The sequence below is a fragment of the Jaculus jaculus genome, chromosome 12, assembly GCF_020740685.1.
Source record: "Jaculus jaculus isolate mJacJac1 chromosome 12, mJacJac1.mat.Y.cur, whole genome shotgun sequence".
In the NCBI taxonomy this organism is placed as follows: Eukaryota; Metazoa; Chordata; class Mammalia; order Rodentia; family Dipodidae; genus Jaculus; species Jaculus jaculus.
Window position 1 is genome coordinate 74,764,306 of NC_059113.1, and position 24,773 is coordinate 74,789,078.

General features: G+C 40.4%; 1 protein-coding gene across 2 annotated transcripts in view; it reads right to left on the reverse strand.

The window, feature by feature from the left end:
- Mfsd8 (major facilitator superfamily domain containing 8) overlaps positions 1-24,773 on the reverse strand; it is a 72,026-nt gene that overhangs the window by 34,483 nt on the left and 12,770 nt on the right. Inside the window, exons 2-6 of one of the 2 annotated variants that reach the window (XM_012948461.2) lie at positions 9,889-9,980; positions 6,653-6,696; positions 5,008-5,248; positions 3,209-3,322; positions 1,548-1,692 (exon numbers count right to left, since the gene is read on the reverse strand). In XM_012948461.2, the coding sequence (XP_012803915.2) occupies positions 1,548-1,692; positions 3,209-3,322; positions 5,008-5,248; positions 6,653-6,696; positions 9,889-9,980 (636 nt within the window). The remainder of the gene's footprint in view (positions 1-1,547; positions 1,693-3,208; positions 3,323-5,007; positions 5,249-6,652; positions 6,697-9,888; positions 9,981-24,773) is intronic. The other variant, XM_045131684.1, reaches the window with a different exon arrangement.

A 24,773-nucleotide genomic window follows, 5' to 3' on the forward strand; every position in this document is an offset into this window, starting at 1 on the left:
AAGAGCCGAAGGAAGGGTAGGACACCTTAAAATGCACTCTTCCAAACACAAAAGGGCCTGGATATCCATGACCTTGCAAAGTCTGGTACTACCGACACAAGACCTCATAATAGGAAGAAAAGATGATGACAACAAAATAAAGAGACTAATTGAGAAGGGAGAGGATATGGTGGAAAACAGATTTGAGGAGGGGAAAGTGAGGGGAAGGGAATTACCATGGTTTATTGTCTATAATTATGGAAGTTGTCAATACAAAATTATAATAAAAAGAATTCGGCAGTCAGCCTGGGCTACATATGTAGTTGACATGTGCGCATGTACACGTGTTTGCACGCACACACACACACCACATGTAAGTAAAAATAAAAAATACAGCCAGGCGTGGTGGCGCATGCCTCTAATCCCAGCACTCGGGAGGCGGAGGTAGGAGGATCACCATGAGTTCAAGGCCACCCTGAGACTATATAGTGAATTCCAAGTCAGCCTGGGCCAGAGTGAGACCCTACCTTGAAAAATAAACAAAAATAAATAAATAAAAACTAAATAAAAAACAAAGTAAAAAAGAAAAAACAAAGAAATATAAAGTAATAAAATAGTAGTTTTTGTTGTTGTTGTTTTTTGTAAGGTCTCAATCTAGCCCAGGCTCTGTAGTCCCAAATTGGCTTCAAACTCACAGCAATCCTCCTACCTCTCAGCCTCCTGAGTACTAGGATTAAAGGTGCATGCCATTATGCCTGGCCAAAATGGTAGTTTTAAACAATTTCTTTGAACATATAGAAGAGGAACACTGGGCTGGGGCCTTTACTCTACTGAAAGTGTTGCTTTAGTGCCATTTTTCTCCTTAGAGACATTCAGTCAGGAAAGCAGGACCAACCCTGGACTTCTCAATGATCTTCCCAGGATACTGTCATTTATCCAGGTATCTTGTTGCTGCTGACACTGCTTTACTTCAATTGATCAGAAGAGCAGACACCAAAACCTACTAAAAGACAATACAGGGCCCAACCTCATGGCACAGGCCCATAGCCCTAGCTACTTTGGAGGCTGAGACAGGAAAATTAGAAGTTCAAGGCCTGCCTGGGCCTCAGATGGCCTACACAACTTAGTGAGACATTGTCTTAAAATAAAAAATAAAAGATAAAAAGGGCTAGAGATCTAGTTTAGTGGTAAAGCACTTGCTTAACATATGTGAGGCCCAAAGTTCAATGTCTAATACCACACCAAAAAATGACTTTACAGGAATAATCCTTCAATATTAACAAGAAGTCTGGGGAGATGGCATAGTGGTTAAAAGTGCTTGCTTGAAAAGCATGATGGCACAGGTTCAATTCCCTAGTACTCATGTAAAGCCAAATATCCAAAGTTGCATACATCAGGAGTTCATTTGCAGTGGCAGGAGACCCTGGCTCACTCACTTGCTTGCTCTCTCTCTCTCTCTCTCTCTCTCTCTCTCTCTCTCTCTGCTTGCAAATAAAATATTTAAAAAAATATATTAACATGGTTTACTAAACCTCCCACTCTACAAATTTATCATTCTAGCTAGTTACCTTAATATAACAAGGATCAGAATAATGTTTAAAATTCCCAGAATGGCGCCAAGTAAAACTGGTGCTGTGTACATGTTGATCTGCAGCTCAATGGCATCCCACGTCACACCCTTTTCTCCAATTAGTGCAAAGCAAGTCTGAAAAACTAATAAAATATACACAGGTGAGTTAGAATGTGGGAGACAAGACAACAGCTAAAAAAAAAAAAAAGAACATAAAAGACATTTACCACAGAAGTGAATGTAACAGGGTAGAACAATTCATTTATATTAGGCATTCTGAACTGGGCAAGAAAACTGGCTTTTGCTTGGGGGAGACAACTTATTATTTTCAGGTATAAATCAGATATAAGTGGCTTATATATGTAGGTGAATGTTTCATAGGGATAAAGCAATTTAGGCGGAAAGTTTAAGAAGACTCGTTCTGGAGACAATAATGAAATGCTGAAAGACATGATGTATATACATTCACAAAGGAGTGTGTCTCTCCAGCAACTTGTCAACAATCTTCTTTCGATCTTTTTCTTTTTAGGAGAACAGGTGGGGAATGCTAGAGATTGAACCCAGGACCTGGGCATGCTAAGTATGCATTCTGCCACTGAGCTACAATCTCAGTCCCATATCTATTTTTCTTAAAAAAAAATACTCTAGGGGGGAAGGAGGGCATTACCATGGGATGTTTTTTATAATCATGGAAAATGTTAGTAAAAATTGAGAAAAAAAGAAACAAAAAGAAAAAAAATACTCTATAGGAAACTTCAGCTATATAATTTCTTTAACAAACAAGTTATAAAAGTTTACATCAAATATTGGGAATACCACTATATATGTGATACTTAAATTATATATATGTATACATACAGCCATCTCTCCAGCCCTAAAAATAGTGTTTTAAATAAGTATTTTGGGGGCTGGAGAGATGGTTCAGCTGTTAAAGCACTTTTCTGCAAAGCCTAAGGACACTATCCATGTAAAGCCAGAAGCACAAAGTGGAGCATACATCTGCAGTTTGTTTGCAGAAGCTAGAAGCCCTGGTATGACCATTCTCATTCTCTTTTTCATTGCAAATAAATAAATACATTTTTTAAAAGTATATTTTTAGGGCTGGAGAGATGGCTTAGCAGTTAAGCACTTGCCTGTGAAGCCTAAGGACCCCAGTTCAAGGCTTGATTCCCCAGGCCCCATGTTAGCCAGATACACAAGGGGCACACGTGTCTGGAGTTCGTTTGCAATGGCTGGAGACCCTGGCACACCCATTCTCTCTCTCTATCTGCCTCTTTCTCTCTCTGTCTGTCGCTCTCAAATAAATAAATAAAAATGAACAAAAAAAGTATTTTTTTAGTCCTAAAGATATAGCTTAGCAAGTTAAGGCAAAGCCTAAGGAGCCAGGTTCAATTCCCCAAGACCCACATAAGCCAGATGCACAAAGTGGCGCATGTGTCTAGAGTTTGTTTGCAGTGGCTGGAGGCCCTAGCATGACCCCCTCCTCTTTCTCTTTCTGTCAAAGTAAGTAAATAAATAAATATTGTTTTTAAAAGTATATTTTTAGTTTCCTTCCCTTTCCCTTTGGCCACAAAGTTTTACACATGATTTACATTTAATGTGTGAACCTCAAAATTTCTCCAATCTAAATTTAGGTAGTACCAAGTGAGGAATACCTACCTGGGCCCAGGATAAAACCCAATGCTTGGCACGTGCTTGTATTGGCCATGGAACTTGTTCTTTCCTGAAGTGAGGTCGCACCAGCAATATAGGATCTAACCACTGCTACGTTTCCTAGGAAAGATAATAAACCAGAATAAAGGGAAACAGGCTTCAGCTGGTGGAACTCATGCTGACTAGGCTTTATATATAACAGGCAGTACTGAGGAGCAAAATGGTCATTGCTCCTTCCATAGGGTCATACAAAGTAAGGGAGATATTTAAATTCAACAAGTTCATCAACTAATCATACATTGTATTTTTGGCTTTCTGATTTGAATTCTGTATTTTTAATAATACAAAATCATAGAGCCAGGTGTGGTAGTACACCCCTTTACTCTCAGCAGACTAAGGTAGGAGATCATTGTAAGTTCAAGGCCAGCCTGCAAGTTACATAGTGAATTCCAGGTCAGCCTATGCTAGACTGAGACCCTACCTCACAAAAACAAACAAACAAAAAAGAAAAAAACATAGTGCAGCTGGGCATAAAAGTGCACACCAGTAATCCTAGCATTTAGGAGCAGAGGACAGCCTGGGATATGTAATGAGACTGGGTCTCAAAAATTAAAATTAAAAAAAATAAACAGCACTTGAGAGGTAGAGGTAAAAGGATGGTCATGAATTTGAGGCCAGCCTGGGAATAGTAAGTTTCACATCAACTAGGTTAGAGTGAGAGCCTACCTCAAAAACAGCAAGCAAGCAAAAAAGTTAAAACAGTCAAGCATGGTGACACATGCATCTCAGCACTTGGGAGAAAGAATTAGGAGGATTGCTGTGAGCTCCAGGCCAGCCTGTGACTACATAGTAAATTCTAGGTCAGCCTGGGCTACAGTGAGACCCTATCTTGATAAAAAAAAAAAAGTTAAAGCTTAAAGCTTTAAATGAATGAAAAGTAGCATTGCAGGAGTAGCACACTTCATCTTTTCATTAAATACTTAGAATCCTCTGGATGAATGTCATAATAATTGCCACAACTCTCTTTAAAAAAAAATTTAATTAATTTATTTATTCAAAAGAGAGAGACAGAGGCAGAGAGAAAGAGAGAGAGAGAGAGAGAATGGGCACGCCAGGGCCTCCACTGCAAAGTCCAGACACATGCGACACCTTGTGCATCTGCCTTATGTGGGCACTGGGGAATCAAACCTGGATCCTTAGCCTTCACAGGTAAGCACCTTAAACATTAAGCCACCTCTCCAGCCCCATGACTCTCTTTTAAGGTGTTACAAAATGCATGTATAGATCAGTAATACAAGAAAAAGAAAAAAAGTCCAATAATAATTTAACTCAAAAATTTTATTGTACCCTTACTATGCATATGAGACTCTGCAAGAAGCCACAAACTATTTTTTAAAAATATACTAAATTGTCTGTAGTTGCAAGACACTTATGAACTGATTGATGAGAAAGGATGAAAAGAGTGCAATAATACAACCAGGAGCTAGAGAGAGAAGCTGGTCAGGACCGGGTAGCCTCAAAGAGTTGCACACAGGATATGGCCCTTAATCTGCCTCTGAATGGGTGACAAATTAAGGAACAAAAGCAAGAGCTTATAAGTAACAAAAAACATCACCACAAAGGCACAATGATAGGAAACATGTTGCTTCGTTGGAAAGCATAGATCAAGAATCTGTGTGCTGAACCGTGGGATGTGAGAGTGAGAAGAAAATGACACCAGGGGAGACACAGCCATAAATGTCAGGATGAATGTGAACCTGACACAAGCATATGCACACGCACACACACACATGCATGCACATTACCTGCTCCAAATCCCACTAGTCCACGAGCAGCCAACATGTAGTATTTATTATAAGTAGCTGGGACATGGACATATGCATATAGGCAGTTGGCTGCCACCGAAATAAAGATGGAGACGATTAGAGGTTCTTTTCTTGGCCTATAATTAGACCATAAACCAAATATAGGTGAAGCTACCATTTGGCCAAGACTAAATGAAGCAATAACCCAGCCCAAAAAACTTGCATCGGCTGTCTGGTCAATCTGCAGAGAGAAGTACAATACTTTAAGGATTGTCACAGGAGAAGTTCTCAGCTTTAAGGATTGTCACATGAGTAAAGGTTTCAGCTTTTGGCAATTATAAACATCTGTAGCCAAATTTTGTATGGATATAAATTTTGTAAGCAGTTGGGTAACTACTTAGAGCATAACTACTAAATCATGTAGCAAAACCATCTTTAGCTATGTACAAAACAGACAAACTGAATTCCAAAGTGACTATACCACCTTCACTCCCACCAGCAATCCTTGTGGCTCTAGTATCTTTGTTTGTTTTGTTTTGTTTTTCGAGGTAGGGTCTCACTTTAAGCATGCTAACCTGTAATTTACTGTCATCTCAGGGTGGCCTTGAACTCATAGTGATCCCTCTCTCTACCTCTGCCTCCTGAGTGCTGAGATTAAAGGCATGTGCCACTATGCCCAGCCCTCAAGTACTTTTGGTGAAGCCATCTGACCATCCTAACAATCTGGTAGGGAGTTAGATAAACTGTGGACACAGTGGCATGACATTTCCTAAGCACTAGTTAGGAAGAGATGGAAATGCAGCTGTCCCTTGGTATCATTAGGTGATAGACTCCAGGTCCCCAGAGGATTCCACAATTATGTAAGGCTCTTATCTAAAATATATTTGCATATAACCTATACGTAACCTCACACATATGTCAAATCATCTCCTAATTACTTATAATATGATGTAAATGGTATGTAAATTGTCATACCATGTGTTTTAAGGAAAAATTATAAGAAAAACATAGTCTTAGCTGGGCGTGGAAGCACATGCCTTTAACCCCAACACTTGAGAAGCAGAGGTAGGAGAATCACTGTGAGTTCGAGGTCAGCCTGAGACTACATAGTGAATTCCAGATCAGCCTGGGCTATGGCAAGACCCTATCTTGAAAAAACAAAACAAAACAAACAAAAAAAGTCTGTATGTTTAATACAGGTGAATTTTATTCAAATATTTTCAGAATAACTCAAGAAAAGGTTTAAATTGGCAATGTGCTTTATTACATAAGAAAAATACAAGCAGGACCAAGGATGGTGGCACACACCTTTAATCCCAGCACTCAGGAAGTACAGGTAGGAGGATGGCCAGGAGTTTGAGCCCACCCTGAGACTATATAGTGAATTTCAGGCCAGCCTGGGCTAGAACATAACCTTACCTTGAAAACAAAACAAAAATACATTTAAAGTAAAAAGGGTGCTGAACCAGGAAATAGGATTATACCTGGACAGTCATGGCAAAAGTGAAGGAACAGACATCTGCTTATAACCCACTTTCACATCCCCTAGATTAATGTATAGAATACCAAAGACACTCCCTAGAAAATAAACACATGCATTACTACTATTACAGATATTTAAAAGAATAGGTTGAAATGTACATACCTTTTGGAGATATGGCCATATTGACATTATCACAATAGAAAACCCTGTAAAGAGGCAAACTTGGTTATTTAAAATTACCATAATAAATAAATAAATAAAAATAAAATTATAATAAGTCCATCACCATAACAGATACAGTTTTAGGGAATACAGCATAGGTTTTAAAATATCATTCTCAACCTACAAATCTACGTACTGTATAAAGCAGTGAGAAAATGGGAAAAGAAGATATAATTATAGGACCTGAACATAACTAATGAAATAAAAGCACAGGAGGCTAGGGTTACACCTCAATGGAATTCTGACTCTGAGCTGAACATGATGGAGAGATAGTAGATGTAGGAAGGGCTATCTGGCTGTCTTTCTCCCTTTATTTTTCTTTTCTTTTTTTTTTGTTGTTTTTTCGATTTTTTTTGGGGGGGGTCGAGGTAGGATTTCACTCTAGCCCAGGCTGACCTGGAATTCACTACATACTACATAGTCTCAGGGTGGCTTCGAACTCACGGCAATCCTCCTACCTCTGCCTCCCGAGTGATGGGATTAAAGGCGTGCATCACCACGCCTGGCTCTCCCTACCTTTCTTATAAATGTCTCTCCTGGGACAATGAAGAGAACTTTTTAAACTTTATTTTTAAAAATATTTTTATTTACTTATTTATGAGAGAGAGAGAGAGAGAGAAACCAACATGGGTATACCAGGGCCTCCAGCTACTACAAATGAACTCCAGACACATGTGCCACCATATGCATTTGGCTTATGTGGGTTCTGGGGAATCAAACCTAGGTCCTTAGGCTTCACAGGCAAGTACTTTAACCTCTAGATCATCTCTTCAGCCCAAGAACCTTTTTTATTTGTTTGTTTTTGTTTATTGTTTGTTATGTTTTCAAGGTAGGGTTTCACTTTAGTTTAGGCTGACCTGGAATTCACTATGTACTATCAGGGTGGCCTTGAACTCATGGCAATCCTCTCTGCCTCTCAAATGCTGGGATTAAAGGCGTGCAATGCCACGCCCGGCAAGAATCTTCCATTATATTACTGCAGACAGGGAATTGACACTGAAGAACAGATACATTAACCCTCACTAAAACAACTCTTAGCTTCACTAGTCTCCCCATCACTTTCTCACAAATCATAGTTTGTAAAAGTCAATGTCCTATGTCAGGTGTGTTGGTATTGCCTGAAATTCCAGCACTCGGGAGGATGAAGCAAGAAGATCAAGTTTCAAGCCAGCCTGGGTTATATAATGAGATCCTCTCAAAATAAATAAATAAATGAGCTAGAAAGGTTGCTTCATGACTAAAGGCATTTGCTTGCAAAGCATGACAGGTTGGGCTTGATTCCCCACTACCTACGTAAAGCCAGATGCACAAAGTGGCACATGCATCTGGAGTTGTACAGAGGCAGGAGGCCCTGGAGTACCCATTCTCTCTCTTCTTCCTACCCTCTCCCAAATAAATAAATATAGAAGGAAAAAAAGCTACACAAAATACATACACATTAAAAAAAAATAAACTGCCGGACATGTGGTGCACACCTTTAATCCTAGCACTTGGAAGTTAAAGGTAAGAGGATTGCTGTGAATTCGAGGCTAGCCTGAGACTATACAGCAAAATCCAAGTCAACCTGGGCTACCTCAAAAAGCAAAAACAAAACAAAAATCCCTAAAAACCTATCACCTCATCAAATACATATGGTGCAAGATTTTTAAAATTTATGTGCTGCTTCGTGTACTTAGCTTTATATGGGTACTAGGGAATCGAACCCAGCCCAGGAGCCTTTATAAGCAAGCACCTTTAACCGATGAGCCATCTCCCTGGCCCAAGATTTATATATACCTGAGACTGACTATTTCTTTGGGGTTTTAAATTCTTTCTTATTAAGTCTCCATGTTACATAAAATAGTATCATAAAATCAGCTTGGAAAGCTTTTTCCCCCCCTGGACCTGTCTTTTGTCAGCATAAGACCTCAGGCTCAAAACAAGAGGACACTGGAAGCTTTTTCATTCTTTTTATTTATTTATTTATTTGAGAGCTACAGACAGAGAGAAAGAGGCAGATAGAGAGAGAGAAAGAGAGAATGGGTGTCCCAGGGCCTCCAGCCACTGCAAATGAACTCTAGACATGTGTGCCCCCTTGTGCATTTAGCTAACGTGGGTCCTGGGGAATAGAGCCTCAAACCGGGGTCCTTAGGCTTCACAAGCAAGCGCTTAACCGCTAAGCCATCTCTCCAGCCTGACACAGGAAGTGTTTATTCCCCTATAGGAATATATCCAATTGGGCTGGAGAGATGGCTCAACAGTTAAGGCACTTACTTACTTGCCTATGAAGCCTAAGAACCCAGGTTCAATTCCCTAATATCCAGGTAAGCTCGATGCACATGGTGGCTCATGCATCTGAAGTTTGTTTGCAGTGGCTGGAGGTCTGTTGTACTCACTCACTCTCTCTCTCTTTAAATAAATAAATAAATGAGGTATCAAAAAGAATATACACGCCGAGCATGGTGGCGCACGCCTTTAATCCCAGCACTTGGGAGGGAGAGGTAGGAGGATTGCCGTGAGTTCGAGGCCACCCTGAGACTCCATAGTGAATTCCAGGTCAGCCTGGACTGGAGTGAGACCCTACCTCGAAAAACCAAAAAAGAAAAAAAAAAAAAAAAGAATATACACAATAAGGCCAGGCATGGTGGCACACGCCTTTAATCCTAGCACTGAGGAGGCAGAGGTGGGAGGATTGCCATGAGTTCAAGGCATGAAAGCCAGATGATGCACAAGGTAGTGCATGCTTTTGGAGTTCGTTTGCAATGGCTAGAGGCCCTGGCATGCCCATTCTCTCTCATTTTCTCTCTGCCTCTTTTTCTCTCTCTCTCAAATGAATTTTTAAAATAGTAAAAAATATATTATTGAAACAAAAGGGGTTTGGGGCTCGGGGAATTTGAGTCATTCAGTGAAGACAAAGCTTCAGTTTTGAGAGGTTGACCGAGTACAATTAATACACTGACATTAGAGTAGGAAGCTTTGAGTTGACATTTTGTCCATAATAAGAAGAAAATCTTACTGGACATGGTGGTACACACATAATCCCAGCCCTGGGAAACAAAGGCAAGAGGATGGAAAGCTCAAGGTCAGACTGGGTCACAAAGCAAAAGATCCTGTCTCAAAATATCAATAACAAAATATTCTACACCATATATTACAAGGTTAAAATATGGTACTTTGAATTTTTAAGGAATACTTACCTACACTGCTGAGAAACATCGTCAGATATAGAATCCTTATGGATCTCCATCTGCTGTTGTAATGTTCTTGAGTTTCTATAGTGTGCCACTCTCTAAGTAAAAGGCAAAAGGTAATGCAAGTTGAGCAGCCCTAATCTCAAAATTCAAAATCTGAAGCTTTACTGTGTGACACCATGACACCCCAAGTGGAAAATTCTACATCCTGGTTACATGTGATGAGTTGTGGGGAAAATTCTACATTCTGGACACTTGTGATGAGTTGCAAAGGAAAATACTACATCATGGACACTTGTGATGAGTTGTGGGAAAAATACTACATCCTAGCTACACCTGATGAATTGTGGAGAAAATGCTACATCCTGGTCACACGTGATGAGTTGCAAAGGAAAATGCAAGTGCACTAAAAATATCCCAAAAGCAGGCTGGAGAGATGGCTTAGCAGTTAAGGCACTTACCTGCAAAGCCTAAGAACCCAGGTTCAATTCCCCAGGTCCCATGTTAGCCAGATGCACATCATAGCACATACGTCTGGAGTTCGTTTGAAATGGCGAGAGGCCCTAGCATGCCCATTTTCTCTCCCTCTGTATCTAATAAATAAAATGAATCCCAGTACTTGGGAGGCAGAGGTAGGAGGATCATCGTGAGTTTGAGGCCACCCTGAGACTACATAGTGAATTCCAGGTCAGCCTGGGCCAAAGTGAGACCCTACCTCGAAAAACCAAAATAAATAAATAAAAATAAAATGATAAAATTTAATTCCAAAAGTTGGAAAAATCCAAAATCTTTTTTTTTTCAAAATTCTTATTTACTTACTTGCAAGGAGAGAAAGAAAGGAGACAGACAGACAAAGTGAATGGGCACACCAGAGCGTTCAGCTGCTGCAAACAAACTCTAGACGCATGTGCCACTTTGTTTATCTAGCTTTATGTGGATACTAGGGAACTGAACTTAAATCTTTAGGCTTTAAGGGTCAGTGCCTTAACTGCTAAGCCATCTCTCTAGCTCCAAAACCTTTTCTTAATTGTTTAAAATTTTTATTTCTTTATGAAAGGGAGAGAATGCATATACCAGGGCCGCTAGCCATGAACGCTAGCAAACAAACTCCAGACACATATGTCACCTTGTGCATCCAGCTTACATGAGTTCTAGGGAATCAAACCTGAGTCTGTAGGCTTTGCAGGCAAATGTCTTAACCTCTAAACCATCTCTCCAGTCCCCAAAATCTTTTGCTTTAAAGCTAAAATAATTTCCAAGGCTTTTATTTTATTTAAAAAATATTTTGGGGCTGGAGGGATGGCTTGGTGGTTAAGTCATTTGCCTGCAAAGTTAAAGGACCCTGGTTCAATTCCCAGGACCCATGTTAGCCAGATGCACAAGCTGGTGTATGCATCTGGAGTTTGTCTGCAGTGGCGCACACATTCTCTCCCTCTCTCCCTCCGTCTTTCTGTCAAATAAATAAAAAATAAAATAAAATAAAATAAAAATTTGGGGCTGGAGGGATGGCTTAGATGGTTAAGGGGTATGCCTGCAAAGTCAAAGGACCCAGGTTTGATACCCCAGGACCCACGTTAGCCATATGCACATGGGGTGCATGCGTCTGGAGTTTGTCTACAGTGGCTGGAGGCCCTAGTGTGCCCATTCTCTATCTCTCCCTCTTTCTCTGTCAAATAAATAAAAAATTTAAAAGGCTGGTGTGGTGGCACACTCAGGAGGCAGAGGTAGGAGGATCACCATGAGTTCGAGGCCACCCTGAGACTGCATACTGAATTCCAGGTTAGCCTGGACTAGAATGAAACCCTACCTCAAAAAAAAATAAATAAATATTTTTAATTTATTTGAGAAAGAGAGAGAGAAAGCTTGGGTGTATCAGGGCCTCTTGTCACTACAAACAAACTCTAGACCCATGCACCATCTTGTGTGTCTAGCTTCACATTGGCACTGGGGAATTGAACCTAGGCAGTCAGACTTCACAGGCAAGTACTTTTAACCATTGCCATCTCTCCAGCCCCCAAAATCTAAAATCTTGAAATTCTTCTGGCCCCAAACATTTCAGATAAAGTAAAGTCAGTGGGCTGCAGAGATGGCTTTGTGATTAAGGCACTTGCCTGTGAAGCCTATGGACCCAGGTTTGATTCCCCAGTACCCACATACAGCCAGATGCACATGGCACATGCATCTGGAGTTCGTTTGCAGTGGCTAGAAGCCCTGGTGCACCCATTCTCTTGCCCCCCATACATAAATAAAATTAAAAAACAACACCAAAGGCTGGAGAGATGGCTTGGTGGTTAAGGTGCTTGCTTGCGAAGCCCAAAGACCCATGTTTGACTCTCCAGGTCCCAGGTAAGCCAGACGAACAAAGGTGAGGCAAGTGCAAGGTCACACATGCCCACTAAGTGGTACAAGTGTCTTGAGTTTGATTGCAGTGGCTGAGACCCTGACAAGCCAATTCTCTCTCTCTAAAAATAAAAGGATAATAATTTAAAAAATTAAAAAAAAAAAAAGAAAAGTCAGACATGGTGATGCATAACCTTAATCCCAGTGTTTGGAAGGCTGAAGTAGAAAGATGGTTGTGAGTTTGAAGTCAGCATGGTCTATAGTAATACTGTGGTGGTCTGATTCAGGTGTCTCCCATAAACTTAGGTGTTCTCAATGCTAGGTTCCCAGTTGATGGAGATTTGGGAATTAACGCCTCCTGGGACAATGTATTGTTGGGGGTGGGCTTTTGGATATTATAGCCAGTTTCCCCATGCCAGTTTTTGGCACACCCTCCTGTTGTTATTGTCCAGCTGATGTTGGCCAGGGGGTGATGTCCACCCTCTGCTCATGCCATCATTTTCCCTGCCATCGTGGAGCTTCTCCTCGAGTCTGTAAGCCAAAATAAACCTCTTTTGCCCACAAGCTGCTCTTAGTTGGGTGATTTCTACCAGTAATGCGAACCTGACTATAATAGATACCCTACTTTGAAAAAAACCAAACCAGGGCTAGAGAGATGGCTTAGCAGTTAAGGCATTTGCCTGTAAAGCCAAAGGACCCACATATGCCAGATGCACAAGGTGGCAGTGGCACATGTATCTGGAGTTCATTTGCAGTGGCTGGAGGCCCTGGCATGCCTCACTCTTTCTCTCTCTCTCTGAGAGAGAGAAAAAGAAAGGGAGGGAGGGAGGAAAAGAGGGGGAAAAAATCAAAACAAAACAAGAAAATGTAAAATCAACTAGCTATAATGAGATCTCTCAGACGAGCACCATGGCACACGCCTTTAATCCCAGCACTTGGGAGGCAGAGGTAGGTAGGAGGAGACTACATAGTTAATCCAGGTTAGTCTGGGCTAGAGCAAGAGTCTACTTCAAAAAAAAAAACAAAAAACTCTCTCATTCTTGGGATGGGATGGGTGTACAGCCATGGTGCATCAGAGGATAATTCCTGTCATCACTGTAACATACACCATTTGATGACTGGGAAAAAAAAAAAAAAACTTTGCTATAAGAAGCTACTTGGCTAGGTACTTCAGCTGGAATGACACTGGAAAACTTCAATGCAACCAAACTCATTCCCAGCCCTAGGACCCTTGAGTACTGGCCTTTGCTCCATCATGGAGTACTTTGTGGACAAGGGACCATGATGACACTCCAGACTGGCTGGATTTTCTGGGCAAACCTGTGATCTGGACTAAAGACAAGTATATGAATTAGATAGCCTCCTCGTTAAGTGACACATGAGTGTGTGTGCTCATCATATTGTCACATGCCATGCAGTTACCAAACTTACCTTAATGTGAGCAGTGTGTTATCAAATAATTAAGACAAGTATAACAGACAAAACATACTTTATGTTCCAAGATTGTTTTTGTTTTGTTTTGAGGTAGGGTCTCACTCAAGCTCAGGCTGACCTGGAATTTACTATATAGTCTCAGGGTGGCCTTGAACTCATGGTGATCCCCCTACCTCTGCCTCCCAAGTGCTGGGACTAAAGGTATGCGTCACCATGCCCGGCCTCAAGATTGTTTTCTTTTGGGTGGAAGAGTTGTTGGATTATTTTTGAGACAGGATCTCATATAATCCAGGTTAGCCTTAAGGACCCTGCCTTAGGCTCCTAAATTCTGGAATTAGAGACAGGTACCACAATGCCTCCAAGATCATTTTGTAAAATAGACTTTTGGGGCTGGAGATGGATCGGACAGCAAGAGTACTTGCCATGCAAGCATGCGGTCCTGATCTGACCTAAGTTTACTTCCCTAGAACCCACATAATTAGATGGGAATGGTTAGGCTTGCCTGTAACCCCAATCCTGTTGGAGCAAAGAAAAGAGAATCATAGGGACTTACTGGTCAATTTGTCTGACTGAAAAACAGAAGTTACAGATTTAGTAAGAGACTTAATCTCAAAGAAGCATGTGAAAGAGCAACAGGGGAGGATGACAGACATTTCTGCCATGCATACACATGGGGTACATGTTCATATTATACACACACACACACAATGCCACATATTACACACAGACACATGCAAGAAAAGAAGGGGGGAAAAGCAGAGACTTTCCACTGAGGTAACAGAATATGAGCCTCACAAAAAAAAAAAAAAAAAAAATGGTGGGAGACAAGATAACACACAATGAGCCCTTTTTGGCAAAAGCTAAGATCTGTAAGAACCAGGTAAGACCTCCTTGGAGAAGACGTAGGGAGCAGCTGCTAATCAGCATGGATAAGGCCCCAGCCAGCTGTCTCCACTAAGCTTCTCCTTGCTTTACCCTGCCTGAGCCAGCAAGAACCTTGGAAAACACTGGAACAGGCTTGTTCCCATTCACACCAGCCCTACAAAATCAAAATAGCTTGAAGAAGAAGACAACAGGGACCAACTGAGCAGCTCAAGTACCTCCAGACAGCACTTCACAACCTCCTGACCCCATATGACAACACAGGAAACTACTGGAGGTTCTAGGAAGCCCACGGATCCACTCCCCCTCCAAACACAATACCCAGACCAGTTGATCAAAAGAACCTGCTTCGATTAAAACTATATTGAGTCCGGTTAAGATGGCGGCGTAGGTACCACGCCAAAGCAGCCTGGGGGGAAAAAAAAAGACCAAAAAACCTCAGCAAAATGCACACTTTTACTAAAAAGTGAGGTGTATAGGAAACTGAAGTGGCAGCAGAGAAGTAGGAGAGATCCAGAGCATCCAGAGCCCGCACAGGCCGGCAAAAGTGGCCCCGGCAGCTCCGCCAACCACCGCAGCGGCAGGGCGCACCAGAAAACGGCCAGACTCGGCTCCACCTGCAGGAAAAGCAGGTGCGGGATTTTCCCCTCACACCACGCTCTCCACAACTCAGGAAACGTGAAGGGAGAGCAGCAGTGAGCAGCAGAGGGGCAGACCGCGAGGTAGAAGAACACGTGGAGCAGCAAGAGAACCGGAGCATCTGCGTCTCCCTCCCCTCCCCCACCGCCTGAGCCCAGCTCCAGCGAACAGAGCAGCGTCCCTGGACCCGGCCACGCCAACTTGAGCTGACAGCGGGACCCAAGCAGGAGACGAGTTCGGCACAAACATCAGCTGCTCCGGAACCAGTACCAGCAGCCCCAGCAGCAGCAGACCCAGGAGCGTCAGCAGCGGCGGACCCAGGAATGGCAACAACAGCAGACCCAGAGCAGCAGCAGTTCCAGCAGCGGGGGTCTGCAAGGCCACAGTTGCGAGCTTGGCTTGCCCCGTAGGAAAAGCCAGTGCCCAGCTCCAGAAATCAGAACAGCAGCCGACGACCCAGGCAGCAACTTGACTGAGACCAAAATCATCCAAGGTAACTGGGATTGCACCAGGGAAGGGTCTCACTTGGTCACAAGCTGACTGGGATCCCTCAACAGACCAGAAATCTTAACCTCTGTGTTGATAGAGGATCTGGTTGTTATAATAACTACTCTGGCATACATACTTGGGGCTGTTTTTGACTGAATGGGTACTGTGTTTAGTTAACTTTTAGAATCGACCAGTATTTTATTCCACTCAGCCTACTTGAATACTCCCATAGCAGGGAAACCCAACCCCTAGGAGCACCTTTGTAGATACTTGCAGTCTTAAGAGCCACATCTAACACCTTAAGCTCCTACCCTGAAAATATATAACATCAAATCAATTGATACAGCTAAGAATACCCAGCTAGCTAGAAAATCCAAGCATTAACTTAATCCAAGATGCAAAAATATATACATTATAACACAAGAAACACTAAAAAGCAAGACGATATAAATCCACCTAAAAATATTAATGCATCAGAAATGACCTCCAGTGAGAACGAGTTAGAGGAAATGCCTGAAAAAGATTTCAAAAGAATGATTGTAAATATGTTCAAAGAAGTCAGAGAACAAATCAAAGGAGTCAAAGAGGAACTTAAAGAGGAAATCAAAGGAATCAAAGATGATGCAGGACACCAATTTAAAGAAATAAAGAAGGCAATACAAGACATAAATAAGGAAATAGAAATAATAAAGAAAAACCAGTCAGAATTACTAGCAATGAAGAACACAGTTAATGAAATAAAAAACTCTGTAGAAAATCTCACCAGTAGAATGGATGAAGGAGAGGACAGAATATCTAAGCTAGAAGACCAGGAGGCAGATCTAATACAGGCCAACAAAGAGAATGACAAACTTATAGAAAAGTATGAGTGGGAATTTCAAGATATTCAGGACACTATGAAAAGATCAAATATTAGAATTCAGGGCATAGTAGAAGGAGAAGAATTCCAATCCAAAGGCATAGTAGGTGTCTTCAACAAAATCATAGAAGAAAATTTCCCCCAAATTGGGAAAGAGGTGCCAATACAGATATAGGAAGCCTTTAGAACCCCAGCCACACAAAACCTGGAAAGAACCTCTCCTCGCCATATTATAATCAAACTTCCAAACACACAGACCAAAGAAAAAATATTGAAAGCAGTTAGAGAGAAAAATCAAGTTACCTACAAAAGTAAGCCCATCAGGATTACAGCAGATTATTCAACACAAACTTTTTTTTTTTTTTTTTTTTTTGGTTTTTCGAGGTAGGGTCTCACTCTAGCTCAGGCTGACCTGGAATTCACTATGTAGTATCAGGGTGGCCTCGAACTCTCGGCGATCCTCCTACCTCTGCCTCCCGAGTGCTGGGATTAAAGGCGTGCGCCACCACGCCCGGCTTCAACACAAACTTTTAAAGCCAGAAGGGCTTGGGGTGATATATTTCAAGTTCTGAAAGATAACAACTGTCAACCAAGGTTACTTTATCCTGCAAAGTTATCCATTCAAATAGATGGAGAAATAAGGACATTCCATGACAAAAGCAGGTTAAAGGAGTATTTGAAGACAAAACCAGCTCTACAGAAAATACTTGATAGAATCCTCCATGCTGAAGAAAAGGAAAAGCACTCATATAAGGAACCTAGAAAAAACAAGCAATACTCAAATACTAGTTAACAGAAGAGAGCACAGGTAGAACCAGAACCACAAAAAAAAAAAAAAAGGCAAACATAAAAATACACACCTTTCAATAATATCTCTTACTATCAACGGCCTCAATGCCCCAACGAAATGACATAGATTTGCAGACTGGGTTAAAAAGCAGGATCCTACAATTTGTTGTCTCCAAGAAACTCACCTTTCTACAAAGGATAGACATTACCTTAGGGTGAAAGGTTGGAAGACGGTGTTTCAAGCAAATGGGCCTAGAAAACAAGCAGGGGTTGCTATCCTAATATCGGACAGGGTAGACTTTACTCCAACGTTAGTCAAGAAAGATAAGGAAGGTCACTTTATATTGATTAAGGGCACACTCCAACAGGAGGACATTACAATCCTAAACATATGTGCACCTTACATGGGGGCTCCCAAATTCGTCAAACAAACACTATTAGAACTAAGGTCACAGATAACACCAAACACAGTGGTGGTGGGTGACTTTAACACACCACTCTCATCAATTGACAGGTCATCCTGCGAAAAAATAAACAGAGAGGCATCTGGACTAAATGAGGTCATAGAAGGAATGGACTTAACAGATATATACAGGACATTTCATCCAAAGGCTGCAGAATATACATTCTTTTCAGCAGCACATGGAACATTCTCTAAACTAGACCATATATTAGGACACAAAGCAAATCTTAACAAATTCAGGAAAATTGAAATAATTCCTTGCATTCTATCTGACCACAATGGAATCAAACTACAAATCTGTAGCAAGAAAGGCTATAGAGCATACACAAAATCATGGAAACTAAACAATACACTACTAAATAATGAATGGGTCAATGAAGAAATCAAAAAGGAAATCAGAAACTTTATAGAGTCAAATGATAATGAGAACACAACATACCAAAATCTCTGGGACACAATGAAGGCAGTTCTAAGAGGTAAATTTATAGCCTTAAGTGCCTATATTAAGAAATTGGAAAGGTCGCAAGTAAACGACCTAATGCTTCACCTTAAAGCCTTGGAAAAAGAAGAACAAGGCAAACCTAAAATCAGTAGACGGGAAGAAATAATAAAGATTAGGGCAGAAATTAATGAAATAGAAACAAAAAGAACAATCCAAAGAATTAATGAAACAAAGAGTTGGTTCTTTGAAAGGAAAAACAAGATTGATAAACCCTTAGCAAATCTGACCAAAAGAAAGAGAAAAGAGACACAAATTAGTAAAATCAGGGATGAACAAGGTAACATCACAACAGATTCCAGAGAACTTCAAAAAATCATAGGGACATACTATAAAAGCATATACTCCACAAAGTATGAAAATCTAAAAGAAATGGATGATTTCCTTGATCTATATGACCTACCTAAATTAAATCAAAATGAGATTAATCACTTAAATAGACCTATAACAAACATGGAGATCCGAACATTTATCATTAATCTCCCAACTAAAAAAAGCCCAGGCCCAGATGGATTCACTGATGAATTTTACTAGACTTTTAAGGAAGAGCTAACACCATTGCTTCTTAAGCTTTTCTAGGAAATAGAAAAAGAAGGAATTCTACCAAAATCCTTCTATGAGGCCAGCATCACCCTGATACCAAAACCAGGCAAAACTAGAACAAAAAAAGAAAATTACAGACCAATCTCCCTCATGAACATAGATGCAAAAATTCTCAACAAAATATTGGCAAACAGAACACAAGAATATATCAAAAAGATCATGCACCCTGACCAAGTAGGCTTTATCCCAGAGACGCAGGGATGGTTCAACATACGCAAATCTATAAATGTAATACATTACATAAACGGGTTGAAGGACAAAAATCACATGATCATCTCATTAGACGCAGAGAAAGCATTTGAAAACATCCAACATCCCTTCATGATAAAAGTCCTATAGAGACTGGGAATAGAAGGAACATATCTCAATATAATAAAGGCTATTTATGACAAGCCTACAGCCAACATATTACTAAATGGGGAAAAACTGGAAGCTTTCCCACTAAAATCAGGAACAAGACAAGGGTGTCCACAGTCCCCACTTTTATTTAATATAGTTTTGGAAGTCTTAGCCATAGCAATAAGGCAAGAGACACACATAAAAGGGATACAAATTGGAAAGGAAGAGATCAAGTTATCATTATTTGCAGATGACATGATTCTATACATAAAGGACCCTAAAGACTCTACTAGCAAACTGTTAGAGCTGATCAAAACCTACAACAATGTAGAAGGATACAAAATAAATACACAGAAATCAGTAGCCTTCACATATGCTAACAACAAAAACACAGAGGATGAAATCAGAGAATCACTCCCGTTCACAATTGCATCAAAAAAAAATAAAGTACCTTGGAATAAACCTAACCAAGGAAGTAAAGAATCTGTACAATGAGAACGTTAAAACACTCAAGCGAGAAATTGCAGAAGACACTAGAAAGTGGAGAAACATCCCTTGTTCCTGGGTTGGAAGAATCAATATTATGAAAATGGCAATCTTACCTAAAGCAATCTACACATTTAATGCAATCCCTATCAAAATTCCAAAGGCTTTCTTCATGGAAATAGAAAAAACAATCCAAAAATTCATTTGGAATCACAAAAAACCTCGACTATCTAAGATAATACTGAGCAACAAAAATGAGGCTGGTGGTATCACCATACCTGATTTTAACCGATACTACAGAGCCATAGTAACAAAAACAGCATGGTACTGGCACAAAAACAGACATGTAGATCGTGGAACAGAATAGAGGACCTAGATGTAAGCCCAAGTAGCTATAGCCACCTGATATTTGATAAAAATGCCAAAAATACTCATTGGAGAAGAGACAGCCTCTTCAGCAAATGGTGTTTTGAATACTGGATATATATCTGCAGAAGGATGAAAATAGATTCTTCTCTCTCTCCATGCACAAGAATTAAGTCCAGGGATTAAAGACCTTCACATCAGACCTGAAACTCTGAAACTGCTAGAGGAAAAAGTAGGGGAAACCCTTCAACATATTGGTCTTGGCAAAGACTTTCTGAATACAACCCCAATTGCTCATGCAATAAAACCACAGATTAATCACTGGGACGTCATGAAATTACAAAGATTTTGCACTGCAAAGGACACAGTGAAAAAAGCAAAGAGGCAACCTACAGAATGGGAAAAAATCTTCACCAGCTATATATCTGATAGAGGATTAATACCTAGGATATACAAAGAGCTCAAAAGTTAAATAATAAGGAATCAAACAAGCCAATCAAAAAATGGGCTATGGAGCGAAATAGAGTTCTCAAAGGAAGAAATACGAATAGCATATAAGCATCTAAAAAAGTGTTCTACGTCACTAGTCATCAGGGAAATGCAGATTAAAACTACATTGAGATTCCATCTCACTCCTGTCAGATTGGCCACCATCATGAAAACAAAGGATCATAAATGTTGGCGGGGATGTGGGAAAAAAAAGGAACCCTTCTACACTGCTGTTGGGAATGCAATCTGGTCCAGCCATTGTGGAAAACAGTGTGGAGGTTCCTAAAACAGCTAAAGATTGATCTACCATATGACCCAGCTATAGCACTCCTAGGCATATATCCAAAGGACTCATCTCATTTCCTTAGAAGTACATGTTCAACCATGTTTATTGCTGCTCAATCTATAATAGCTGGGAAATAGAGCCAGCCTAGATGTCCCTCAACAGATGAGTGGATAATGAAGATGTGGCACATTTATACAATGAAGTTCTACTCAGTGGTAAAGAAAAATGAAGTTATGAAATTTGCAGAAAAATGGATGGACCTGGAAAGTATTATACTAAGTGAGGTAACCCAGGCCCAGAAAGCCAAGCGCCACATGTTCTCTCTCATATGTGGATCCTAGGTACAGATGACTGGGCTTCTGCGTGAGAAGGAAAAAACTTAGTAGCAGAGGCCAGTAAGGTAAAAAGGAGACACAAAGGGTAGAGAAAGGAAGGGAAGAGGATACTTAATAGGTTGATATTGTATATATGTAATTACAATGATTGTAATGGGGAGGTAATATGATGGAGAATGGAATTTCAAATGGGAATGTGTGGGGGTGAGGATGGAGGGAATTACCATGGGATATATTTTGTAATCATGGAAAAATGTTAATAAAAATTAAAAAAATGGGCTATGGAGCTAAATAGAGAGTTCTCAAAGGAAGAAATACGAATGGCATATAAGCATCTAAAAAAATGTTCTACATCACTAGTCAGCAGGGGAATGCACATTAAAACTACATTGAGATTCCATCTCACTCCTGTCAGATTGGCCACCATCATGAAAACAAATGATCATAAATGTTGATGGGGATGTGGAAAAAAAGGAGCCCTTCTACACTGCTGTTGGGAATGCAATCTGGTCCAGCCATTGTGGAAAACAGTGTAGAGGTTCCTAAAACAGCTAAAGATTGATCTACCATATGACCCAGCTATAGCCCTCCTAGGCATATATCCAAAGGACTCATCTCATTTCCTTAGAAGTACATGTTCAACCATGTTTATTGCTGCTCAATTTATAATAGCTGGTAAATGGAACCAGCCTAGATGTCCCTCAACAGATGAGTGGATAATGAAGATGTGGCACATTTATACAATGGAGTTCTACTCAGCGGTAAAGAAAAATGAAGTTATGAAATTTGCATAAAAATGGATGGACCTGGAAAGTATTATACTAAGTGAGGTAACCCAGGCCCAGAAAGCCAAGCGCCACATGTTCTCCCTCATATGTGGATCCTAGCTACAGATGATTGGGCTTCTGCGTGAGAATGAAAATACTTAGTAGCAGAGGCCAGTAAGGTAAAAAGGAGACATAAAGGGTAGAGAAAGGAAGGGAGGACGATACTTAATAGGTTGATATTGTATATATGTAATTACAATGATTGTAATGGGGAGGTAATATGATGAAGAATGGAATTTCAAATGGGAAAGTGTGGGGGTGGGGAGGGAGGGAATTACCATGGGATATATTTTATAATCATGGAAAATGTTAATAAAAATTAAAAAAAAAAAACTATATTGAGATTCCATCTCACTCCTGTCAGATTGGCCACCATCATGAAAACAAATGATCATAAATGTTGATGGGGATGTGGAAAAAAAGGAGCCCTTCTACACTGCTGTTGGGAATGCAATCTGGTCCAGCCATTGTGGAAAACAGTGTAGAGGTTCCTAAAACAGCTAAAGATTGATCTACCATATGACCCAGCTATAGCCCTCCTAGGCATATATCCAAAGGACTCATCTCATTTCCTTAGAAGTACATGTTCAACCATGTTTATTGCTGCTCAATTTATAATAGCTGGTAAATGGAACCAGCCTAGATGTCCCTCAACAGATGAGTGGATAATGAAGATGTGGCACATTTATACAATGGAGTTCTACTCAGCGGTAAAGAAAAATGAAGTTATGAAATTTGCATAAAAATGGATGGACCTGGAAAGTATTATACTAAGTGAGGTAACCCAGGCCCAGAAAGCCAAGCGCCACATGTTCTCCCTCATATGTGGATCCTAGCTACAGATGATTGGGCTTCTGCGTGAGAATGAAAATACTTAGTAGCAGAGGCCAGTAAGGTAAAAAGGAGACATAAAGGGTAGAGAAAGGAAGGGAGGACGATACTTAATAGGTTGATATTGTATATATGTAATTACAATGATTGTAATGGGGAGGTAATATGATGAAGAATGGAATTTCAAATGGGAAAGTGTGGGGGTGGGGAGGGAGGGAATTACCATGGGATATATTTTATAATCATGGAAAATGTTAATAAAAATTAAAAAAAAAAACTATATTGAGATTCCATCTCACTCCTGTCAGATTGGCCACCATCATGAAAACAAATGATCATAAATGCTGTCGGGCACGTGAAAAAAGAGGAACTCTTCTACACTGCTGGTGGGAATGCAATCCGGTCCAGCCATTGTAGAAATCAATGTGGAGGTTCCTAAAACAGCTAAAGATTGATCTACTGTATGACCCAGCTATAGCATTCCTAGGCATATATCCTAAGGATTCATCTCATTTCCTTAGAAGTACATGCTCAACCATGTTTATTGCCAGTCAATTCATATTAGCTGGGAAATGGAACCAGCCTAGTTGTCCCTCAACTGATGAGTGGATAATGGAGATATGGCACATTTATACAATGGATTTCTACTCAGCAGTAAAGAAAAAAGAATTTATGAAATTTGCAGAAAAATGGATGGATCTGGAAAGGAATATACTAAGTGAGGTAACCCAGTGCCAGAAAGCCAAGCGCCACATGTTCTCCCTTATATGTGGATCCTAGCTACAATGTTTGGGCTTCTGTGTGAGAAGGACAAAACTCAGTAGCAGAGGCCAGTAAGTTAAAAAGGAGATAAAAAGGGAAGGAAAAGGAAAGGAGGAGTGTACCTAATAGGTTGGTATTGTATATATGTAAGTAGGATGATTGAGAGGGGATAGGGGACATGATGGAGAATAGAATTTCAAAGGGGAAAGTGGGGGGGGGGAAGGGTATTACCATGGTTTTTTTTCTCAATTTTTATTAACATTTTCCATGATTATAAAAAGTATCCCATGGTAATACCCTCCCCCACCCCACTTAAAATTCCATTTTCCATCATATCCCTTCCCCATCTCAATCAGTCTGTTTTATTTTGATGTCAAAAACAAAAAGAAACTGCTTCATAGCTCCCAAAGTGTGTGAGGTATAAACTCACCCCAAAAGGTAACTGGACTGATTTACAGTGGGACAACACATAACCCAAATATGGATACATAGGTTTGAACTGGAAAAGTTAATTCCACCTCCCACATCAGGGCAGGTTGTTAAAAAAAAAAAACAAAAAACTTCTTAGGGGCTGAAAGAATTCACAACCCATCACACTAAGGCAGAAATACTGACTTGGGTCTGGGAGGTGGCTCAGCAGTTAAAGGCAGTTGCTTGCAAAGCCTACTGACCTTGGTTCAACAGCAGGGTACTGGCACAAAAACAGACATGTATATCAATAAAAAAGAATAAAGCATGAAGAAATAAACCCACCCATATAGCTACAGTTTTGGACAAACATGTTAAAAATATTCACTGGCGAAAAGACAGCCTCTCTAGTACATGGTGCAAGGAAAACCGGATATCTACATATAGAAGAATGAAAATAGATCCTTATCTATCTCCATGTACAAGAATCAACTCCAAATGGATCAAAGACCTTAATGTTGGACCTAAAACTCTGAAATTGCTGAAGGAAAAAGGGGAAACACTTCAACATATATGTATAGACAAGGATTTTCTGAGTAAAAGTTCAATTGCTCAGGAAATAAAGCCAACAGTCAATCAATTGGATCTGATAAGAATAAAAACTTTTTTAAAAAATATTTTATTTTTATTTATTTGAAAGAGAGAGATACAGAAATAGGCGGGGGGGGGGGGGGAGAATGGGTGCGCCAGAGCCTCCAGCCATTG